This window comes from Callithrix jacchus, chromosome 18, assembly GCF_049354715.1.
Source record: "Callithrix jacchus isolate 240 chromosome 18, calJac240_pri, whole genome shotgun sequence".
NCBI classification, from domain to species: Eukaryota; Metazoa; Chordata; class Mammalia; order Primates; family Cebidae; genus Callithrix; species Callithrix jacchus.
The window spans coordinates 7,787,388-7,808,295 of NC_133519.1; the positions used below are offsets into that span (position 1 = coordinate 7,787,388).

Sequence of the window (20,908 nt, forward strand, 5' to 3'; positions counted from 1 at the left end):
GCAAGCTTTCAGATTTTCAAGACAGACGACACGTCTGGTTCATACAATAGTGTCCACCCCAAATACACACTCTCATTCTCGTTCCTGCTCTTCAGCTTCCAGTTAGTAGCAAAAACTAACTTGATAATTTTACTTATTTTATGTATACCCCATCTTCAAGAGGTAACAAAGTAGATACAGCAAAAATTAAAATATACTAAAACAACCAATTCAAAGTGGGTAACAAACACAAAAGCAAACAAATGTAGGGACCAAAAAAAAAAAAAATGGAGGCCGGGCGCGGTGACTCACGCCTGTAATCCCAGCACTTTGGGAGGCCGAGGCAGGTGGGTCACGAGGTCAAGAGATCGAGACCATCCTGGTCAACATGGTGAAACCCCGTCTCTATTTAAAATACAAAAAATTAGCTGGTCATGGTGGCGCGTGCCTGTAATCCCAGCTACTCGGGAGGCTGAGGCAGGAGAATTGCCTGAACCCAGGAGGCGGAGGTTGCGGTGAGCCGAGATCGCGCCGTTGCACTCCAGCCTGGGTAACAAGAGCGAAACTCCGACTCAAAAAAAAAAAATAGAAGCAGTAACACGGTTACTAAACTGTGTATATCATGAAGATCTTTAGGCTTACCATAGGTGGGCCACAGATTTGGTATCCAGCTTCCTTTTAAGTAAAGAAAGAAACTTGATCAGCTAGGCTAAAGACAAAAGCAAGCCAATTGTTCAGGAGAAGCACACCATTTTTTTTTAAGTTGAAAATGCATTTAATCATCCCAATGAACTCATTGTAAAGTTGAAAAGTTGTACGTCAAACTATTGTAATCACGGACTGTCTGTGCTTTGAATTAGTATTTCACCACGTCTTATACATAGTGTAAGATGTCTAAAAACCTTACGATAATGTCTTGGACCTTCTGTGTTGCCATGAAGGAGCATCTGAGGCTGGGTAATTTATAAAGAAAAGAGGTTATTTGGCTCACAGTGCTGCAGGCTCTCCAAGAAGCGTGGAGCCAGCATTTGCTTCTGATGAGGACCTCAGTCTGTTTCCACACACTTTACCAGTGCTCACCATTTCTAATGCTAACAAATTGCTCCCAAGGGTCCACATAAAGACGATAAAGTAATATAATGAACATCTTCTCGGTAGTCACAGAAATGAGTTCTGTGGGATTGTTTCTCCTAGTTTTCTCAGCACAGAATGATAGTCTCTTACCAAAGCACATTTCAGCGAAGGCAATTCTCTACTGGGATTCATATGCTAAATTTCAAATAAAAGAAAAAAATCGACATAAAGGTAAACAAAAACCTACCAGGTATACAGTTTTTTTTTAAAGCAATCGTATTAAACCTTGTCTGTACACTGGTATGACTAGGAAATTTATTTATTTTTTTTTTGAGATGGAGTTTTTCTCTTGTTACCCAGGCTGGAGTGCAATGGCACAATCTCGGCTCACCGTAACCTCTGCCTCCGGGGTTCAGGCAATTCTCCTGCCTCTGCCTCCTAAGTAGCTGGGATTACAGGCACATGCCACCATGCCCAGCTAATTTTTTTTTTTGTATTTTTAGTAGAGACAGGGTTTCACCATGTTGACCAGGATGGTCTCGATCTCTTGACCTCGTGATCCACCTGCCTCGGCCTCCCAAAGTGCTGGGATTACAGGCTTGAGCCACCGCGCCCGGCCTAGGACATTTTTTAAAAGTTCCCGATGCCTGAGTCCTACCCTGGGATAATCACATCTAGATTATCCCCCAAAAAAGCAGGGTCTCCACTTTTTTTAATGCTCTTCAGTCCAGCTAATTCTCATGTTTCACCAGACAGTCTTTTACATTGTCTGGATGCACTAGGCCAATTAAATTAGAATTCTTGGGAGGGAGGCCCTGGCAAATGTGTTTCTTAAAGCTTCGCAGTTGACTTCAGTGTTCCATTGAAGTTAAGAACCATTGACCCAGAAGAATGGGGGGACTGCACATCCCTCATGCGCTGCTTCTTGAATACCACTTCTTAGCTGAGGTTTGGAAAGGTACTAAGCCATGAAAGATACTGACATTATGTTTCCCAGCTCATCTATAGGACCAAATAAATAATGACCCAGATGTCCTAAACAACAGTGAAGCTAGGTAGGTTGGACTTTATAAAAACAGAGAAACCTCCCTGGGTGGAGGCCATCTTGCCACCCAGGGGAGTTGAGGGAAGCCTGAAAGCAGTGCCAAGTCTTTTCTTTTGATAATGCATTTTGACCCGGTCTCATGATCAGAAAAAAAAAAATGGCCAATCAAGTTCCATATTTTTATTTCCAAAGCACAATCTTTTAACAAAACAGGTTAAACCAACAGCCATTCAAGCCATAAGAAAACAACCCAATTTTGGGTTTTTTGTCTTTGTTCAGATGGAGTCTCGGGCAATGGTGCGATCTCGCTTTGGCTCACTGCAACCTCTGCCTCCTGGGTTCAAGTGATTGATTCTCCTGCCTCAGCCTCCTGAGTAGCTGGGATTACAGGCACCCACCACCCCACCCAGCTAATTTTTGGAGAGACAGGGTTTCACCATCTTGGTCAGGCTGGTCTCGAACTCCTGACCTCGTGATCCACCTGCCTTGGCCTCTCAAAGTGCTGGGATTACAGGTGTGAGCCACTGCACCTGGCCAAAACATCTAGTTTTAAACCATGCTACTTTCTGAGAATTTGTGAGATAACTGAAGTGACTTGTCACATATATTAATTTATAAACCAGTCAGAAATCAGGAAACATGTACCAAAGACAAAAATATTGTTACCAGGCAGTCCCTTCTGACTATAATTAATGACAGAACCAAGAAGATTAAAAGAATCCCAATAATGGCTGGATGCAGTGGCTCACACCTGTAATCCCAGCACTTTAGGAGGCTGAGGCAGGTGGATCACAAGATCAAGAGATTGAAATCATCCTGGCCAACATGGTGAAACCCTGTCTCTACTAAAAATACAAAAATTAGCTGGGCATGGTGGCGCGGGCCTGTAGTCCTAGCTACTTGGGAGGCTAAGGCAGGAGAATCGCTTGAACCCAGGAGGCAGAGGTTGCAGTGAGCAAAGATCGGCCATTGCACTCCAGCCTGGAAACAGAGCGAGACTCTGTAAAACAAACAAACAAACAAAAATCCCGGTAACAACCTCTGTCAAATTGAATCTTGAAATGAACACCTGACAGAGAATATCCAGACACAAGTTTTAAGAGGCTAATATTTGTTCACAGCCCAAACTGAAAGAGAGGTGGTCACCCCTGACTTTCATGCACAAGACTTTATACTAGATAACCAAAGATGTTTAAAGCATCTGCCTGAAGTCTGGAGAATATGAGCAGAGAGGAGAGGTAACATGCCTTCTCTAATTGCAAAGTCAGGCCCTGGATTCGGATGCTATTTTGTGGCTACACAGATTGAAAATGAATGAAGCTGGGATTCTAAGCTACAATGGCCCCTTCAACCGAAAAGGCAGAAGACACCCACCACAGCACCACTCTCCTTTAGGAATAAACCTCTAAAATCATCTAAATCTTTTCCTAGGGCCTTCAGGGTGTATACATAGTGTACATACTAGGTCTAGGCCTATACATGCCAAGTTTTACTCTCCAGTACTACTGATAACTTTGTCTTGTATGTGAATGCAGTATCTATACCTATATATGATTCTCCAGTCCTTCTGTACCAAGACTAAACAGAGAAGAACTGGGGGGAGCGGGGCATCAGGGACAGGCTGTGTACAAAATTATAAGGAAAATTTAGTGATCTAATATAAAAAGGCAAAGTAAGAGACTGAAAAAGATCAAAGAATCAAAAGGAAACAAGAAATCCCAGTACCAGAGAGCAAGTGGGATAGCCAGAGAAAGGCTAACTAGAAACCTGGTAATAGAATTAAGTGCCTTCCAAATGTATTTATTAATGTGGAAAATGCTTTAGAAGTTTAATTTTGACCGGGCGCAGTGGCTCAAGCCTGTAATCCCAGCAGTTTGGGAGGCGGAGGCGGGTGGATCACGAGGTCAAGGGATGGAGACCATCCTGGTCAAAATGGTGAAACCGCGTCTCTACTAAAGATACAAAAAATGAGCTGGGCATGGTGGCGCGTGCCTGTAATCCCAGCTACTCAGGAGGCTGAGGCAGGAGAATTGCCTGAACCCAGGAGGCGGAGGTTGCGGTGAGCCGAGATCGCGCCATTGCACTCCAGCCTGGGTAACAAGAGCGAAACTCCGTCTCAAAAAAAAAAAAAAAAAAAAAAAAAAGAAGAAGTTTAATTTCATTGCAGCCAACTTAGAAAAATGGGTTTCCAGTTGTACAATGTAAAGACACAATCCTGAAGGGTTCTAGAAAGCAACTGTGATTATGAAGAGTATACGTAACCTCAATTTTGGACAATCTGTTTGACCTGCTCTAACATCAACCTGGAAGACCAATGACACCAAAGCACTCCACAGGTGTGACACCTGGGGTCTGGGATTTCGGGTTGCCTATTGCTCTTCACTAGGCCTTTCTGTTATGAAAAGCCACATCCAGGAAAGACAATCATTAAAAAAAAAAAAAACTATTCACGCCTGTCATAATTATCCTGACAAAACCAGACAGATTTTAAGACATTACAGCCACAACCTAGACCATTTTTAATTTTTTCAGACCTCAAATCCCTTCCACTGTAGGATTAGTAACGTGAAATAGAAAAGGAGAACCCTAGAGAATACAACATTTCACACACACACACACACACACACACACACAAACCTTCAGATCTCAAATGGCCTCAAGCAAACCCTAAGAAAAAGCTGTTTTAAAGTTTGTTTCCAAAGGCATCGACCTCTTAACCACTGTGATCTCAGTTAAGAGTGGTTCCTGTCACTAAAGTCCCTTCAGCTCTGAGAAACCACCTTCAAAATGGTCACACAGAAGCGCACTGCACCGCGGTACTAAAGTTCACCCACTTAATAGAAATGCTGACCTCAGGCACTACTCCACACCTACGGAATCAAAATCTGCAACGAGATCCCCAGGCGACCCCCATGCGCCTTAAGAAGCGCTTACTACTGGCTGCGCCATCAGGGCAAAACTGGAAGTTCCGGGCTGTCCTACCCCCAGCAGGTCCTTTGCTCCAGAGCCGGGGGAGGTACTGGCTACTGTTTTCCCTTCGTCTGGACGCAACCCTTGCCCCACTCCGGGCGAGTAAAGCTCTGAAGATGTGTGTTCGGGCGAGACGCCTGACCAGGACACAGTCCTCGCCCCACTAGCCCCGGCCATGGCCGACCTCTCACCTGCTCCTCCAGCGGGAGCGGCTTGAGAGGACTCCGCGCCCCGTGTCGAAACACGACCTGCACCATTTTCAACTTCAGCAGGCTGCGGTCGACCGGACGCTGGCCGTCGGCCCCCTGCAGCTCGGCCAGGGCCACCCGCCGCTGGTGCAGGCAGTAGGCCAGCGAGGCCAGGACGCCCACCGGGGTCCACACGCGCACGCTGAAGACACCGGTGATCATGGCGGCAGCTCGCCCCTCGCCGTCCTCCCGGGCTGAGGCTGCAGGAGGCGAACGCAGGACCTCTGCGGGCGCCTGGGCTCAGCGGGAACCTGCGGGTGCGTACATCCGGCCCCTCCACAAGCGGGGACTACTGTGACTCCCAGCCCTGAGGGAGACCCCGAGTGGGAACGTGGGGAGAGAACACGAGGTGGCGACAGCGAAGGTTCCCTGCTTTCACACGGGTCGGGGTTGGTCGCTCCTGCTGCACACCGGGCCGGGGGAGATCTGAATCTTATCTTTCCCCCGATGGGGAACCTTAAACTTGTATTTCAAGTTTGGCCTCCAGCACTCTTCAACGGACCGGCGCCGGCCCTGAGTTCCTCGCCGGCAGCGACTCCACTAACACAGAGGACTCGATTCCACTTTTCTATAAGCAAGCTCCTACCCACCTCCTTACCTACCCAGGGACCTGTCCCAAGTGGACCCGCGCACAGGAGCACGGGAAAACGAGTCCTGCGGTGACGCCTGGCCTGGAGACTCAGAGTTACGAGAACTACAGTTCCCACAAGGCTGCGCCGCACCGGGGCTCCCAGGCAGTGGCTTGTACCCGCCCCCCTCGGCAGCAGGCCTCGCCCCTCCGGCCAGCCCGCGGGTTTCCAGGCGTGGGTGGCCCACGGACGTGCCTGGTCAGACGGTGGAGTGGGAGTGAATCTGTGAGGCCATAGAGTTTGCCAGGCAGGGGTAGGGAGAAATGCGAGCACAGGAGTAGAATTGGGTGGTGGAGGGGAGTCGTTTTGAATGTAGACTTCTTTCAAGTCCTGGAAGCCTGCTTGCTGACGCTAGGAGCTGAGACACCTGCCGAGTGATTACCATTTGCGAAACACAGACTGGGAACTTCATATTTAGCCATATACTACTCCCTTCTCTGTTTTAAAAAAATTCTCAAGCTTAAGTCTTTGTAAGCATGTAGAATTTTAAGCTCACTGCTGTGTTTACTTCCATCCAGAATATTTCTTGTGGAAAAAGCCAGGCCTTGCCTGTGGGTGTTGTCCCAGTGACTAAGAACTTAAAAACACAGAAAAATGCCAGCCTTACCACCTGCTAGACTGATTTCTGTTGAATATACAGGTACCCCAAGCCTGTGTTCCAAGATCTTTACAAGAGGATGCAATCTGGAACCCATTATCTGTCTATTTCAAGGTGAAGGCCAAACAGAGGAGACACGTTCGTGAGGACAGTCCATGTATGCCATCCAGCCATTCCTTTAATCATTCTAACTCCTATCCTCGGATCAAGCTGGCCCGGATGTAAAGACAGCATACTTACAGAGCATGGCTCCTGGCCTGAGAGCAAATTCTGTTCACCAAGCTGGAAGGTCCTGAGTGTTCCCTCGTGCAGGGAGGATCATTTTGGAACACTACATATTGTCACAATTTTCTCCCTAGCACAGCCAATGGACTCACTTTTAAGAGTCTTATTGGGTGTCCTGATGTGATGAAAAATTGAATACTATTTGCTATGGACTCAGTTGTGTCTCCCCCAAATTCGTACCCACTAAATGACTGTATTTGGACATAGGACTTTTAGAAGGTGATTTTGTCAGAGGCATTTGAACCAGAGTGACTCCATCTTGAATGGGGCTGGGTAAAATGAGGCTGAGACCTACTAGGCTACATTCCCAGGAGGTTAGGCATTCTCAGCCACAGGATGAGGTCGGAGATCAGCAGCACTGCTATCACAAAATACGGTCAAAAAGACCCTGCTGATAAAACAGGATGTGATAAAGAAGCTGACCAAAACCACCAAATGCAAGATTTCATGAAAGTGACCTATGGTCAAACTCACTGCTAATAGTATGTTCATTGTAAGGCATTAGCATACCAAAGGACACTCCCATCAGCGCCCGGTAACAGTTTAAGAATGCCTGGTCAGCAGTTATCCTATATGGTCCAAAGTGGGGAGGAACCCTCAGTTCCAGGAAGTCCATTCCTTTCCCAGAAAATTCATGAATAATCCACCCCTTGTTAGGCATACAATTAAGAAATAACCATAAGTATATTCGGTTGAGCAGCCCATGCCCCTGCTCTATCTACGGAGTAGCCATTCTTTTGTTTCTCTTTCTCTCTAATAAACTTCACTTTATTCTATGGACTCACCTAGAATTCTTTCTTGCCTGAGGTCCAAGAACCCTCTCTTGGAGTCTGGATCAGGACCCCTTTCCAGTAACAATTTTGGTTAAGTCAAGACATAAGTGTGAGGTCCTAATGCAGTAGGATTGGTGGCTTTATAAGAATAGAAAGAAGGATCTCTCTCTCCACACCCATGCTCTGAGGAAAGGCCATGTGAGCACAGTGAGAAGACGGGCAACTTATCTGCAAATCGGGAGCCTCGCCAGATCCTGACAACGCTGGCACCCTGACCTTGGACTTCTGGCTTCCAGCAATGTGAGCAAATACATTTCTGTTGTTTTTGGCATGCAGTCTGTAGTATTTTGTAATGGCAGCCCGAGCAGACCAAGACACTGTTTTACTTTAGTCTCAACAGGGCGTCAGGGAGAACCAGACAGCACTGCTTTGGAAACTATAATGAAATGTAACCCTAGTGGTTGAGAAGAACTGTTCTCGAACGTTCAGCAAAAACATGGTACAGTTGTAGTGTCTGAGGGCCCTCCAGCAGCCTTGGTAGTTTTAGTCCATCAGAGCAACTTCAGGGCAATGTAATATTGGCCTCTGGGTGCCAATATCTTCTGCAGTCATGGACGAAGCAACCTGAGTCCCCATCCTGCACTCTGGCAGCCTCAGCACAGACTGGGCAGTCATCACAAGCAATACCTTTAGCCTGCATGAACAACAGCAATGGATATGGTTTGGCTGTGTGTCTCCACCCAAATTTCATCTGGAATTACAATCCCCACATACTGAGGGAGGGACCTGTAATCCCCATGTGTCAAGGGAGAAAGGTGATTGAATCATGGGGGCAGTTTCCCCCATACTGTTCTCATGACTGAATGAGTTCACACGAGATCTGATGGTTTTATAAATGTTTGGAAAGTCTTCCTTCTTCTCTCTCTTCTGCCACCTTGTGAAAAAGGTGCCTGTTTCCCCTTTCACCATGACTGTAAGTTCCCTGAGGCCTCCCCGCTCCCCAGCCATGTGTAACTATGAGTAAATTTACTCTTTTGTTTATAAATTGTACTATCTTTATAGCAGTATGAAAATGAACTAATACAGCAGTGGTCCTGTTGGGGCTCACGTGTTGTGTTGGAGGAGGAGTGTGGGGAGTGTGGGGAACGACTCAGCAGCAGATCTCCAGAATAAACCAGAGTAAGTGAGGGTGGAAAATAGCAGATTTCATGTGGTGTTAAAAGCACTGTTGGACACATTTGAGACAAACCATGGGGAGCGCAGACGTATTTTGTGTGTGATAGTAGTGGTAGTGAGCTACGATTTAAAAGAGGCTGAGCTGGGCACAGTGGCTCGCGCCTGGAGTCCCAGCACTTTGGGAGGCTGAAGCAGGCACATCACCTAAGGTCAGGAGTTTGAAACCAGGCTGGGCAACATGGTGAAACCCCATCTCTACCAAAAATACAAAAATTAGCTGGGTATGGTGGCACACATTTGTAATCCCAGCTACTGAGGCAGGAGAATCACTTGAACCCAAGGGGCAAAGGTTGCAGTGAGTTGAGAGTGAGCTCAGATAATATTGGTTTTTGATCTCTTTTGCAGCCTGCAGCTTCATCTCCCATTCAAACTGGTGACTCAGAGTTCACTCCTTCATTACACAATGACTCAAGCAGTCTAACTGGAAATAAAGAGCTCTTTTCCCCATACAAGCAGAAATTCTGGGCCTAGCCTGGGTGACCAAGTGAGATTCCATCTAAGAGACAGGGGTGGGGGAGCAGCCGGGGGAGCTGGAAGTTTTGACCTAGGGCAGGACCATGTGGAATGGGGGGTGGGGGTTAGGGTGGTTGGAGGAAGTGGGGGAACACTAAGGGGCTGTTATTTTGATCCTGGTTTTGGGAAATAAGCCCTTTCCCAGCCAAATTGTCTTCAGAGGATTGCATTTAATATTATGCAAAAACGTGGTTTTAATAATGAGATTAGATAAGAAACAAGCACATTCACTATTTGATCCCCAGTGGTGAGCACGGTGCCTGGCTTGGAGGAAGTACTCCATAAATAATTGCCAATAAAATTACAGGATATATCCTAGGAACGTTGTTGAGGCACTGTTCATTACATCGTTTATTGCTTCCTTTATAAATCTCCTTCTGAGAAATTTGGTTTAGAGTGTTAGAATTAGAACAAGCTCTAAGTATGAGGATTACTTTCCCTTCAATTTTGCCTTGGTTGTCAGGAAGCTTGGTGCCTAATTTCAAACTTATCTATAGCAAATATTTAGAATCTAGTGGCCAGTATAGCTGTGATCTTTCCCTCCAGAGTACTGCTCTGGACTGGATGCGAGCAAAACTGGAGAAAGGGCAGGAAGTAGGAGGCTGTTGCAGCAATCCAGCTGTGAAACATTGAGGAGGCAGCTGAGTGAGAAGGAGCACAGAATCAAAGGTAAGTCTTCTACGTTTCCGGCTTGGGCGAGTGAGAAGGAGCACAGAATCAAAGGTAAGTCTTCTACGTTTCCGGCTTGGGCGAGTGAGAAGGAGCACAGAATCAAAGGTAACTCTTCTACGTTTCCGGCTTGGGCAACTTGCAGATGATGCCATTCACCTGGGAAGAAGACTAAGCAGAAATTAACAAGTTAATTTTGAATATGTAAGTTCTAAGGTACATAGGTATCAAGAAAGACAAGAGAAAAAAGGTTTTTTGTTTTTTTATTTTAAAGAATGGACAATTAAAAAGAATGGACAATAGTATCAAATGGAACTGAGAAGTCAAGTAACGTAAGGTTCAGTGTCCCCCAAATTTAACAACGAAGCAATCTTCCCTTGCTTAAGTGAGAGTGGGCTCAGTGAAATAGTGGCGTCCTAATCCAATAGTTGGGCAGAGATGGAATGCAAGCAGGAAGTAAGTGTAAACGTCTTTAAGAAGTTTAGCTGAGAAAAGGGAATGAAAAAATGCAGTGACTGGAAGTGTTTGGTTCATGAAATTAAGGAAGAATTCTTTTGAAGATGAGAGACGCTTGTATAGATGTTTAAATGTTGATAGAAATACGTCTGCAGATAAGGAGAGATGTGATAATAGATCCGATGAAGTGGTTAGAAGGGCAGGAGAAGATGAGAAAGAAGCTGAAATGGCATTCTTAGCCTTAGAAAGGAAAAGTCTGTATTTCCGTGTTTGTAGCAGGGAAAGGAGAAAAAACAGGCATGAGTAAAATACATTTATGGCATGAAGATTTATGGGGCTTTTTCTTTGATTTTTTTTTTGTGCAAAATCAGAGTATGACTTAGAGGGATTGTGATTGGTACTCTTGTCAATTGGAAGAATGTGAGAAAGTAAAAACCCACAGTATACACAAGAGAAAGGGTCTAGCTACGTAGCCAGAGGATTGCCAGGTACCGTGGAGAGCCCAATAGAGAACAGTTTTCTCCAATCTTATGGTACATCATCATCACTTGGCTTATTTGTTAGAATGTAGGTACGAGAGTACCAATATGTCTTACTATAGCTGGGTGGAGCCTGGAACTCTGCATGTTAAACAAGCACCCAGGTGATTCTGATACAGAAGCTCTTCAGATCACACATTGAAAACTATGGATAGACAGTCAAAGAGGGGATAGTTTTAGTATGCAGATGCTTTTTATGCAGTGGGTGCTATAGTGTGGATGTTTGTCCCCTCTAAACCTCATGTTGAAATATGATCCAATGTTAGATCTAACGGGAGGTGTTGGATCATGGCAGTAGATTCCTCATGAGTGACAGACTGATGCCTGTGACATGGTAAAAGCCCCATAAAACTGCTTACCTCAACCATACCTCGGCTTTCTGTTGAAACTGCTCTCTGTAACCCTAATGTTTTCTTTTTTCTTTTCTTTTCTTTTTTTTTTTGAGATGGAGTTTCGCTCTTGTTACGCAGGCTGGAGTGCAATGGCACGATCTCGGCTCACTGCAACCTCCGCCTCCTGGGTTCAAGCAATTCTCCTGCCTTAGCCTCCTGAGTAGCTGGGATTACAGGCACGCGCCACCATGCCCAGCTAATTTTTTTGTATTTTTAGTAGAGACGGGGGGGTTTCACTATGTTGACCAGGATGGTCTCGATCTCTTGACTTCGTGATCCACCCGCCTCGTTATAGGCAAGCAGTCCAAACCCATGCCATCTCAGCCCCTGTGACTTGTAATAAGTAACTGAGGTCTGTAATTTCCACCACTACCCAGGCAATGTGTAAACTAATGTTTATCTTGACTTATGTAAACCACTTAAGTATCAATCGGAATGTACAAAGCCCCTCACCCTCATCTCTGCCCGGGAGGTGATTTACGGAATCCACTGGCCTTCAGAATGTCTGAAACCCCTCACCCCCACCCCCGCCCCTCACCCTCACCCCCGAGGTGGTTTTCGGGCATAAAAGGTCTTAACGCCCTCCTTTCAGGGCCATGGATTGGAGAGACACAAGTCCTCCGTGGCTGCCTGCAATAAAGACCCTGCAATTTGGCGTACTTTTGTCTTGGTGTTGACTTTCTATGCTCGCTCCAGTATAATAGTGCCCTCCCTCAGAAGTGAATAAATTCTCACTCTACAAGAGCTGGTCGTTAAAAATAACCTGGCACCTCCTTATCTCCTTGCTTCATTTCTCATCTCATTATCTCTGCACACACTAGCTCCCCTTCCTCTTCCACCATGAGTAGAAGCAGCCTGTAGCCTTCACCTAATGCATATGCCCAACTTTGAATTTTCCAGCCATCCCAAAATATGAGCCAAATAAACCCTGTTTCTTTATAAATTATTCAGCTTCATATATTCTCTTATAGTAACACAAAATGAACTAAGACAATGGGAACAATTCCCAGTGGAGGGGAAACAAGAAGAAATAATCAGCAGAGAAAACTTCCTAAGGAGTTGAGAGGAGGTGTGATAAAGAAGGAAGGGTCGCCCTTGAGCAGGACAGAAGGGACACATCTTTCATTAAGGGTCATCTCTTCTATTAAAATGAAGAGGAGGAGGTAAAGGTAGATGGTGAAGCAGATAAGATTGGTAGTTTCACCTCCAACAAATTATTTTCCCAAATGATATCTCCAATAAGCTTGGAAAAAGAAAAATCATCAATAATAGTAATTGAATTAAGTGCTTACCATATTCATGGCATTATGTAATGTGACATTTAATCCTTACAGTAATGCAAGTTGTAGGTGCTGTCACCATTTTGTAAAGGAAGAAATTGAAGGTAGAGAACAGAGAAGTAACTTGCGCAAGAAGGTGCAGATCTTAAGTGGCAGACACTGAGTGAACTGAGTCTGAAGCCATGTTTGTCTGGCATCTAGGCCCACACTATAAGCCACAGATATTACAGATATTATAATGCTTAATTATCTTAGGGAGGAGGTGGTAATCTGTGTGATATTTAGCATGGACAATGCCCCTCTAAGATGAGAGACTGAAACTTTCCTTTGTGACTTTTCTCCAGTAAGTCTCTTTCCTCCCATTTCCTCAGTCCTGATGAATGGCTTCCTGTTTTTTTTCTTAATATCACTTAGGACTCTTTCTGTTGCAAGTAGCAGAAAAACTGATTCAAGCTGGTTTAACAGGAAAAAAGACAAAAGAATTGATTAGCCCACACAATTGAAAATTTCAGGAGAACTACCTTCAGGCTTAGCTGGATGGAAGCTCAATGATACTGGTTTTTGATCTCTTTTGCAGCCTGCAGCTCCATCTCCCACTCAAACTGGTGACTCAGAGTTCACCCCTTCATTACACAATGACTCAAGCAGTCTAACTGGAGCTCTTTTCCCCATACAAGCAGAAATTCTGGGCCTCAGAATTTTTTGCCAGATTGAGATATATGTTCAATTCTGGAACCAATCATTTCCTATGGTCCCTGGAGTTGAAGGAGAAGTCAAACCCACCCAAACTAAATGAGTTACTAGGGAGTTCAGGCAATTCTTCAAAGGAAGTTCAGATAACTGTTTTTACTTTTAAAAGAGAGCAAATGAATGACGAGGGGAGAATAATAGATGTCTTCTAGGCCTTTCTCCAATCTCTCCTGTCCTCATTAATCAACGTCCTGTGTGCATTGTTGGTGACTCATGCCGAAGTTGCTGACCTTTAGACAGAGGGAGGTGGGTTTAATACTCTTTACAACTCCTACAACTCTAACAGAGTATGTCTGTGTCTATATATCTTTGTAATTTTCTTGTTTAAACATCTTTAATGGCTCCCGTTGCCCACAGAAGAGTGACTTACAATACCAGTTTTCAATGTTCCACCACTCTGATATTCCATGCTGTTTTAAAGGCTACTAGAATGCTGGTATTTCTGTTGGTTTGATACTATTATTTCAAAGTTAAAAAAAATCTGAAATCTGAAACATTTATATCCTGAGACATACCAAAGACATGTATTATTAAAATTTGGGAATCAAGTATAGGCAAATGTGTTTAGAAAACTGTCTTCTATGCCTTTATAATCCTCGGGAAAAAGAGAAAACAAAGCAAAGCTTCTGATACAAGAATAATTCTTACCTATCACAAAGACTTTCCAACAAATAGACATAAACGGAACACTATTGGTATTAATAAAGTGTGTCTGTATTAGAATCATTTATGGAAGATGATATGGAAAATTAAAGACAAACCAAAAATACTTTCTCTGAAGCAAAAAAAAAAAAAAAAAAAAAAAAACTGTTGCCATCTTAGTCCATTCAGGATGCTGTAACAAAATATTGAAGACTAGATAATTTATAAATAATATAGATTTATTTTTAACAGTTCTGAAGTCCAGGAAATCAAAGATCAAGTTGCCAGCAGATTTCTTATCTGGTGAAAGTTTGCTCTCTGCTCTATAGGTGGTCTTTGTGTTGCATGCTCATATGATAAAAGGGCAAAAGGGCAAAAAGGGCTAATAGGAAGAACTCACTCCCTCAAACCCTTTTTTGTGGGCACTGTAAGGCGGGTTGCCTTGCCAGGAGCTCAGACACGCCCATCCCTCTCCACACCTGAAAACTACATCACCAGAATCTGCACTCAACACTAAACTCTGCACTTGGCACCTAGCCTGCCATTGGAAAACCCTGCCAAAATTTAAAAGAAGCCCCGCCCAAACCTGCCCAATAGCATAGCCCACTCAATGGAAATCCTGCCTACCTACAAATAGCAGCTTGCCCCGTCCATGTCCTGTTTCTCCACAGCCAATCAAACGCCTTGACTCCCTATAAAACCCCACACCCAAGAGGAGTCAGGTGCGACTTCTCTGGCCCCTTTCCCCGGGACCATGGAACCTCGCCGAGGAGCCGATTAAATTTCTTTGTTTCAATAACTGGCCTCACTTGCCTCATTCAGACACTTAACAGGCACTAATCCCATCCATGAGAGTGGAGCCCTCATAACCTAATCGCCTTCTCAAGACCCCACCTCTTAATACTGTTGCATTGGAATTATGTTTCAACATGAATTTTTGATGGATACAAACATTCAAACTGTAACAGTTAACAATAAAAAAAATTGTTCTTGCAAAGAAATGAAATCTTTCCCACCACTCCCCCAACCCTGGCCCACAAAAAATCTCCTCAAAGATATTACCCAAGAGATAGGATTGTTTGTAGACAATGGGTGTCTTAGTCTATTTTGTACTGCTACCACATAATACCTGAGACTGGGTCATTTATAATGAACAGAAATGTATTGGCTCACAGCTCTGGAGGTTGAGAAGTCCAAGATTGAGGCACTGGCATCTGGTGAGGGCCTTCTTGCTGCATCATCCGAGAGAGAGAGCAAAGGAGGCCTGAATTTGTCGTTTTATAAGGAACAGGTTCTTGTAATAATGCCATTCATCATTCGTGAGAGTGGTGCCCTCATGGCCTAATCACCTCTTAAAGGTTCCACCTCTCAACATACTTGCACCAAGGATTAAGTTTCCAACATAGGAACTTTGGGGGACACATTCAAACCACAGCAGTGGATTCGAGGAAAAAAAAAAATATATATATATATATTTTTTTTTTTGAGATGGAATTTTGCTCGTATTACCCAGGCTGGAGTGCAATGGCGCGATCTCGGCTCACCGCAACCTCCACCTCCTGGGTTCAGGCAATTCTCCTGCCTCAGCCTCCTGAGTAGCTGGGATTACAGGCACGCGCCACCATGCCCAGCTAATTTTTTGTATTTTTAGTAGAGACGGGGTTTCACCATGTTTATCAGGATGGTCTCGATCTCTTGATCTCGTGATCCGCCCGCCTCGGCCTCCCAAAGTGCTGGGATTACAGGCTTGAGAAAAATATTTAAGAGCAATTTGTAACTATATTTTTATCATTCTCTTAACTATCATAGATTCAAAAAGAGATTTTCAGTGCTGGAAAGCTTTTCACAGCTCAGTGATGACATTATTGATGGACTAAGTACACATTAAGAAATCATAATTCTATTTTTAAACTCAAACTGTATATGGTATGTAAGCAATATTTTATTTTTATATTGGAATAAGTTATTTTAATATGTGCAAGTATATTTACATTTTACTTATGGTTATGAATTTTTTTATTTAAAACATACTAAGTATCTTAATCAGCAAGATGGCAGAAAAGAACTTTTCAGTGCTAGTCTCTCCACAGAAACATCAATCTGAAAAACTATCTATGCATAAAAATACTTTCACAAGAGTGAAGAAAACCAAGTGAGAGATTATAGCACCTCGGAAATAAGAAAAGACACATTGAAGAGGATAGTAAGGACAACTTTACCCACATCACCCTTCCCTCCATACCAGGCAGCAAAGAGCAGAGAGATACCCTTCACTTTGGGGAAGAAGAGGAAAATATGCATCAGACTTTGCCTCGAACTCCTATACTGGCCCACCGATAAAACCCAGCACGGGGCAGGCCCCTACGGCCCCAGATTCTAGGCCCATCCTGACAGGACAGATCCTACATTGCCCAGCTGCAGGCCTGCTCCCCAGTCTCAATTTCCAGACCAACCCTAACATCGCTATGCTGCAGTCTGGCCCCAAGACTTAGCTGGCCGCCATGCCTCAGGCTTTGAGCCCACTACAGTGACAGGCCAGGCCTCATAGATCAGGTTCCAGGCCTACCCTGAAGACTCAGTCTTCATGTTTACTCCAGGGTCAAAGCAGTCCCAGTGGTCCCTGGCTCTGGATGCCCCCTAACCTAGCATCAGGCCAGGCCCCATAGCACCAGGCCTCATGCTTATCCCAGAACTAGGCCAAACCCTACAGCACCAATCATCAGGCCAGCACTCAGCCTTCAGGCCTGTGTAGCATAAGACTAGCTCCTGCAGCTCCAGGCTGCAGGCCTGCCCCAGTTTAAGATCAGCCCAAAGCCATGTCAGCCCATGCAGCCCAAGGCCTTAGGCTCATCCCAGTGCCAGGTCAGTACAGCTCAGGCACAAGGCTGATACCACAGGCACAGGTTTCAGGCCTGCATAATGCCAGGCTGATCCCTGTGGCCCCACACTACAGCCTGGCCCCTGTAGTCCCATGTTCTAGCAGATGTAAGGGCCAGATTTGTCCCAGTAGACCCCAATGCTAAGCTGATCCTCATGGACTTAGGCTCCAGAACTACTCCTAAATACCCAGGTTCTAGGCCAGCCCCATGGACCCAAAACCCAGGACCCCATAAACTCAGGATACAGGTCTATACCAGTGCCAGGTCAGCCCCCATGGACTCGGGCTCTGGGCCCATTCTAGTGGACCAGGCTCCAGACCCATCCTAGGGCCTAGCCAGCCCCTACAGACTCAGGTTCAAGGCTCACCCCAGTGCCACATCAACTACTATGAACCCAGGCTACAGTCCACCCCACATGGATATAGGCTCTAGGTCTGCCCTTGGACCTATGCTCCAGGCTCACCTCTGCAGACCCAGTCAATACATCTACCTCAGTGGATCCAGCATCCAGGCTCAACCTCGTGGACCCAGGCACCAGGTCTGTCCACTTGTTGACCCAGGCACAAGGCCTGCTCGCCCAAAGACTCCACAGCAAGTATGCCAACAGGCCATACTAGATGGACTGCCCAGAATCTCTGGACTTGCTGACTGGTGAAGGCTTTCCCAAACAAAGCCAGTTTGCAAGGATTGGAATAAGTCTCCGCTTCTTCAAATGAGTACCAGCAATGGCCACAAAAGATCCAGAATAATCAGGAAAATATGTCATCACCAGTGGAAGAAATTAAAACATGAGTAACTGACACTAAAGAAATAGAGATATATAAACTGCTGTATAAATAATTAAAAATAATGGTTTTAAGTATAGCAAACTTTAATAAAATACAGAGAAATAATTCATTGAAACCAAGAAAACAATGGCCAAAACAAAAAATTTAACAGAGACTGAAATTATGAAAAAGCAACCAAATTCTGGAACTGAAATTCTGAAAAATACAATGAATTAAATTCTAAAATCAATAGAATGCATTGACAGCAGAATTGATCAAATAGAAGAAAGAATCTGCAAACTCAAAGACAATTATTTGAAAATATGCAGTAAGAAGAGAAAAATGAAAAAAGAGTGAAAAGGAATGATGAAAGCTTATGGGATTTGTGGAACAGTACCAAAAGTGCAAATGTTTGGCCAGGCACAGTGACTCACACCTGTAATCCCAGCACTTTGGGAGGCTGAGACAGGTGAGTCACAAGGTCAGGAGTACGAGACCAGCCTGACCAACATGATGAAACCCCGTCTTTACTAAAAATACAAAAATTAGCCGGGCATTGTGGCGCATGCCTATAATCCCAGCTATTCAGGAGGCTGAGGCAGGAGAATCACTTGAACCTGGGAGGTGGATGTTGCAGTGAGCCTGGGAGGCAGATGTTGCATTGAGCCAAGATCACACCATTGCATTCCTGCCTGGGCAACAGAGTGAGACTCTGTCTCAAAAAACAAACAAACAAAAAACCAAGTGTTTAAATTGTAGGAGTTAAAAAAGAAGAAAGAAAGAGAGAGAAATTTAAGTTTATTTAAAGAAATAAGAGCAGAAAATAAATTAAATCTGGAAAAGAAATATCCAGGTACAGGAAGGTCAAAGGACTCTGATTAGACTCAAGTCAAATAAGACTGCAAGACATATTATAATCAAACTGTCAACATCGAAAATAGAAAGAGGACACTGAAAACAGCAAAGAAAAGAAGCAAATCATCTATAAAGGAATTTCTAAAAGGCTATCAGTGGATTTCTCAACAGAAATCCTGTAGGCTGAGAAATATTGAGATAATACATTAAAAGTGCTGAAGGAAAAAAAAAACACCCTGTCAACCAAGAATACCTACATCCAACAAGCTGTCCTTCAGAAATAGAAGAATTATGAAAACTTTTCCAGATAAACAAAAGCTGAGTGAGTTCATTCTAAATGATCTATCTTACAAGAAATGCAAAACATGCTCTACATGAAATTCTTCATGTAGAGCAAAGAGGATGCTAATTAGTAATAGTAACACGACATATGAAAGAACAAAGCTTGCTAGAAAAGTAAGTATACAGTCAAATTCAGAACACTCTAAAACTGTAATGATATGTAAATCACTTCTATCTTTAGTATGAAGGTTAAAAACAGAAATATTAAAAATAATAATAGCATCAATAATTTTAAGGGATATACAGTATAAAAAGATGTAAATTGTGACCTCAAAAACATAGAATGTGGGGGTGGGTAAAGTAAAAGTGTAGTTATTTTCTGTAATTAACATTAACTTCTTATTGCCTGTTACAACTATAAGAAATTTAATGTAGGTCTCATGGTAGCCACAAAGCAAAAACTTATAGTAGATACATAAAAGATAAAAAGGAATCGAAGCATACCATTGGAGAACATCATCTAATCATAAAAGACGACATCAAGGGAGAAAAAGGAAACAAAGGATCTACAATACAACCAGAAAACAATTAACAAAATGGAAGTACTAAGTGTTTACCTGTCATTAATTACCTTGAATGTAAATGACTCCATTGAAATTACCCAATGAAAAGACACAGAATGGCTGAACGGATCAGAAAAAAACAAATATACACAACTTACAAGAAACCACATCACCTGTAAGGACACACATAAATTGAAAGTAAAATAATAGAAAAAACATATTCCATGCCTAGGAGTGGTGAGAGAGGGCACCCGTGTCTTGTGCCAGTTTTCAAAGGAAATGCTACCAGTTTTTGCCCATTCAGTATGATATTGGCTGTGGGTTTGTCATAATTACCTTTTATTATTTTGAGATACATTCCACTGATACCTAGTTTATTGAGAGTTTTCATCAAAAAGGGCTGTTGAATTTTGTAAAAGGCCTTCTCTGCATCTATTGAGACAATCATGTGGTTTTTGTCTTTGGTTCCATTTATATGATGGATTACACTTATAGATTTGCATATGTTGAACCAGCCTTGCATCCCAGGGATGAAGCTGACTTCATCGTGATGGATAAGCTTTTTGATGTGCTGTTGGATTCGGTTTGCCAGTGTTTTACTGAAGATTTTTGCATCTATGTTCATCATAGATATTGGCCTGAAATTTTCTTTTTTACTTGTGTCTCTGCCAGGTTTGGGTATCAGGATGATGTTGGTCTCATAAAATGAGTTAGGGAAGATTCCCTCTTTTTGCATTGTTTGGAATAGTTTCAGAAGGAATGGTAACAGCTCCTCTTTGTACCTCTGATAGAGTTTGGCTGTGAACTGTCTGGTCCTGGACTTCTTTTGATTAGTAGGCTATTAATTCCTGCCTAAACTTCAGTCCTTGTTACTGGTCTATTCAGGGATTCAGCTTCTTCCTGGTTTAGTCTTGGGAGGGTGTAAATGTCCAGGAATTTATTCATTTCTGCTAGATTTACTGGTTTATGTGCATAGAGGTGTAGTAATCTCTGATGGTAGTTTGTATTTCTGTGGAATCAGTGGTGATATCCCCTTTATCGTTTGTTGTTGCATCTATTTGATTCTTCTCTCCTTTCTTTTTTATTAGTCTGGTTAGTGGTCTATTTTGTTAATCTGTTCAAAAAACCAGCTCCTGAATTCATTGATTTTTTGAAGGGTTTTTTGTGTCTCTGTCTTCTTTAGTTCTGCTCTGATCTTAGTTATTTCTTGTTTTCTGCTAGCTTTTGAATTTGTTTGTCCTTGCTCCTCTAGTTCTTTTAATTAAGATGATAGGGTGTTGATTTTAGATCTATCCTCATCTCATGTGGACATTTAGTGCTATAACTTTCTTTCTAGACATTGCTTTAAATGTGTCCCAAAGATTCTGGTATGTTGTTTCTTCATTCTCATTGGTTTCGAAGAATATCTTTATTTCCACCTTCATTTCATTATTTATCCAGTAGTCATTCAGGAGCAGGTTGTTCAGTTTCCATGTAGTTGTGAA

At 43.5% G+C, this 20,908-nt stretch overlaps 1 protein-coding gene across 6 annotated transcripts in view; it reads right to left on the bottom strand.

Moving 5' to 3' along the window:
• Positions 1-5,861, bottom strand: part of ACP6 (acid phosphatase 6, lysophosphatidic) — a 44,770-nt gene extending 38,909 nt beyond the window's left edge. For all 6 annotated transcript variants that reach the window (XR_013529181.1, XR_013529180.1, XR_013529179.1 and 3 more), the window contains exon 1: positions 5,260-5,861. Coding sequence is in view for 3 of the 6 variants with exons in the window: in XM_035278940.3 (XP_035134831.3) it covers positions 5,260-5,478 (219 nt within the window). In the remaining 3 variants the exon portion in view is untranslated. The remainder of the gene's footprint in view (positions 1-5,259) is intronic.
• Positions 5,862-20,908: the final 15,047 nt, after the last annotated feature.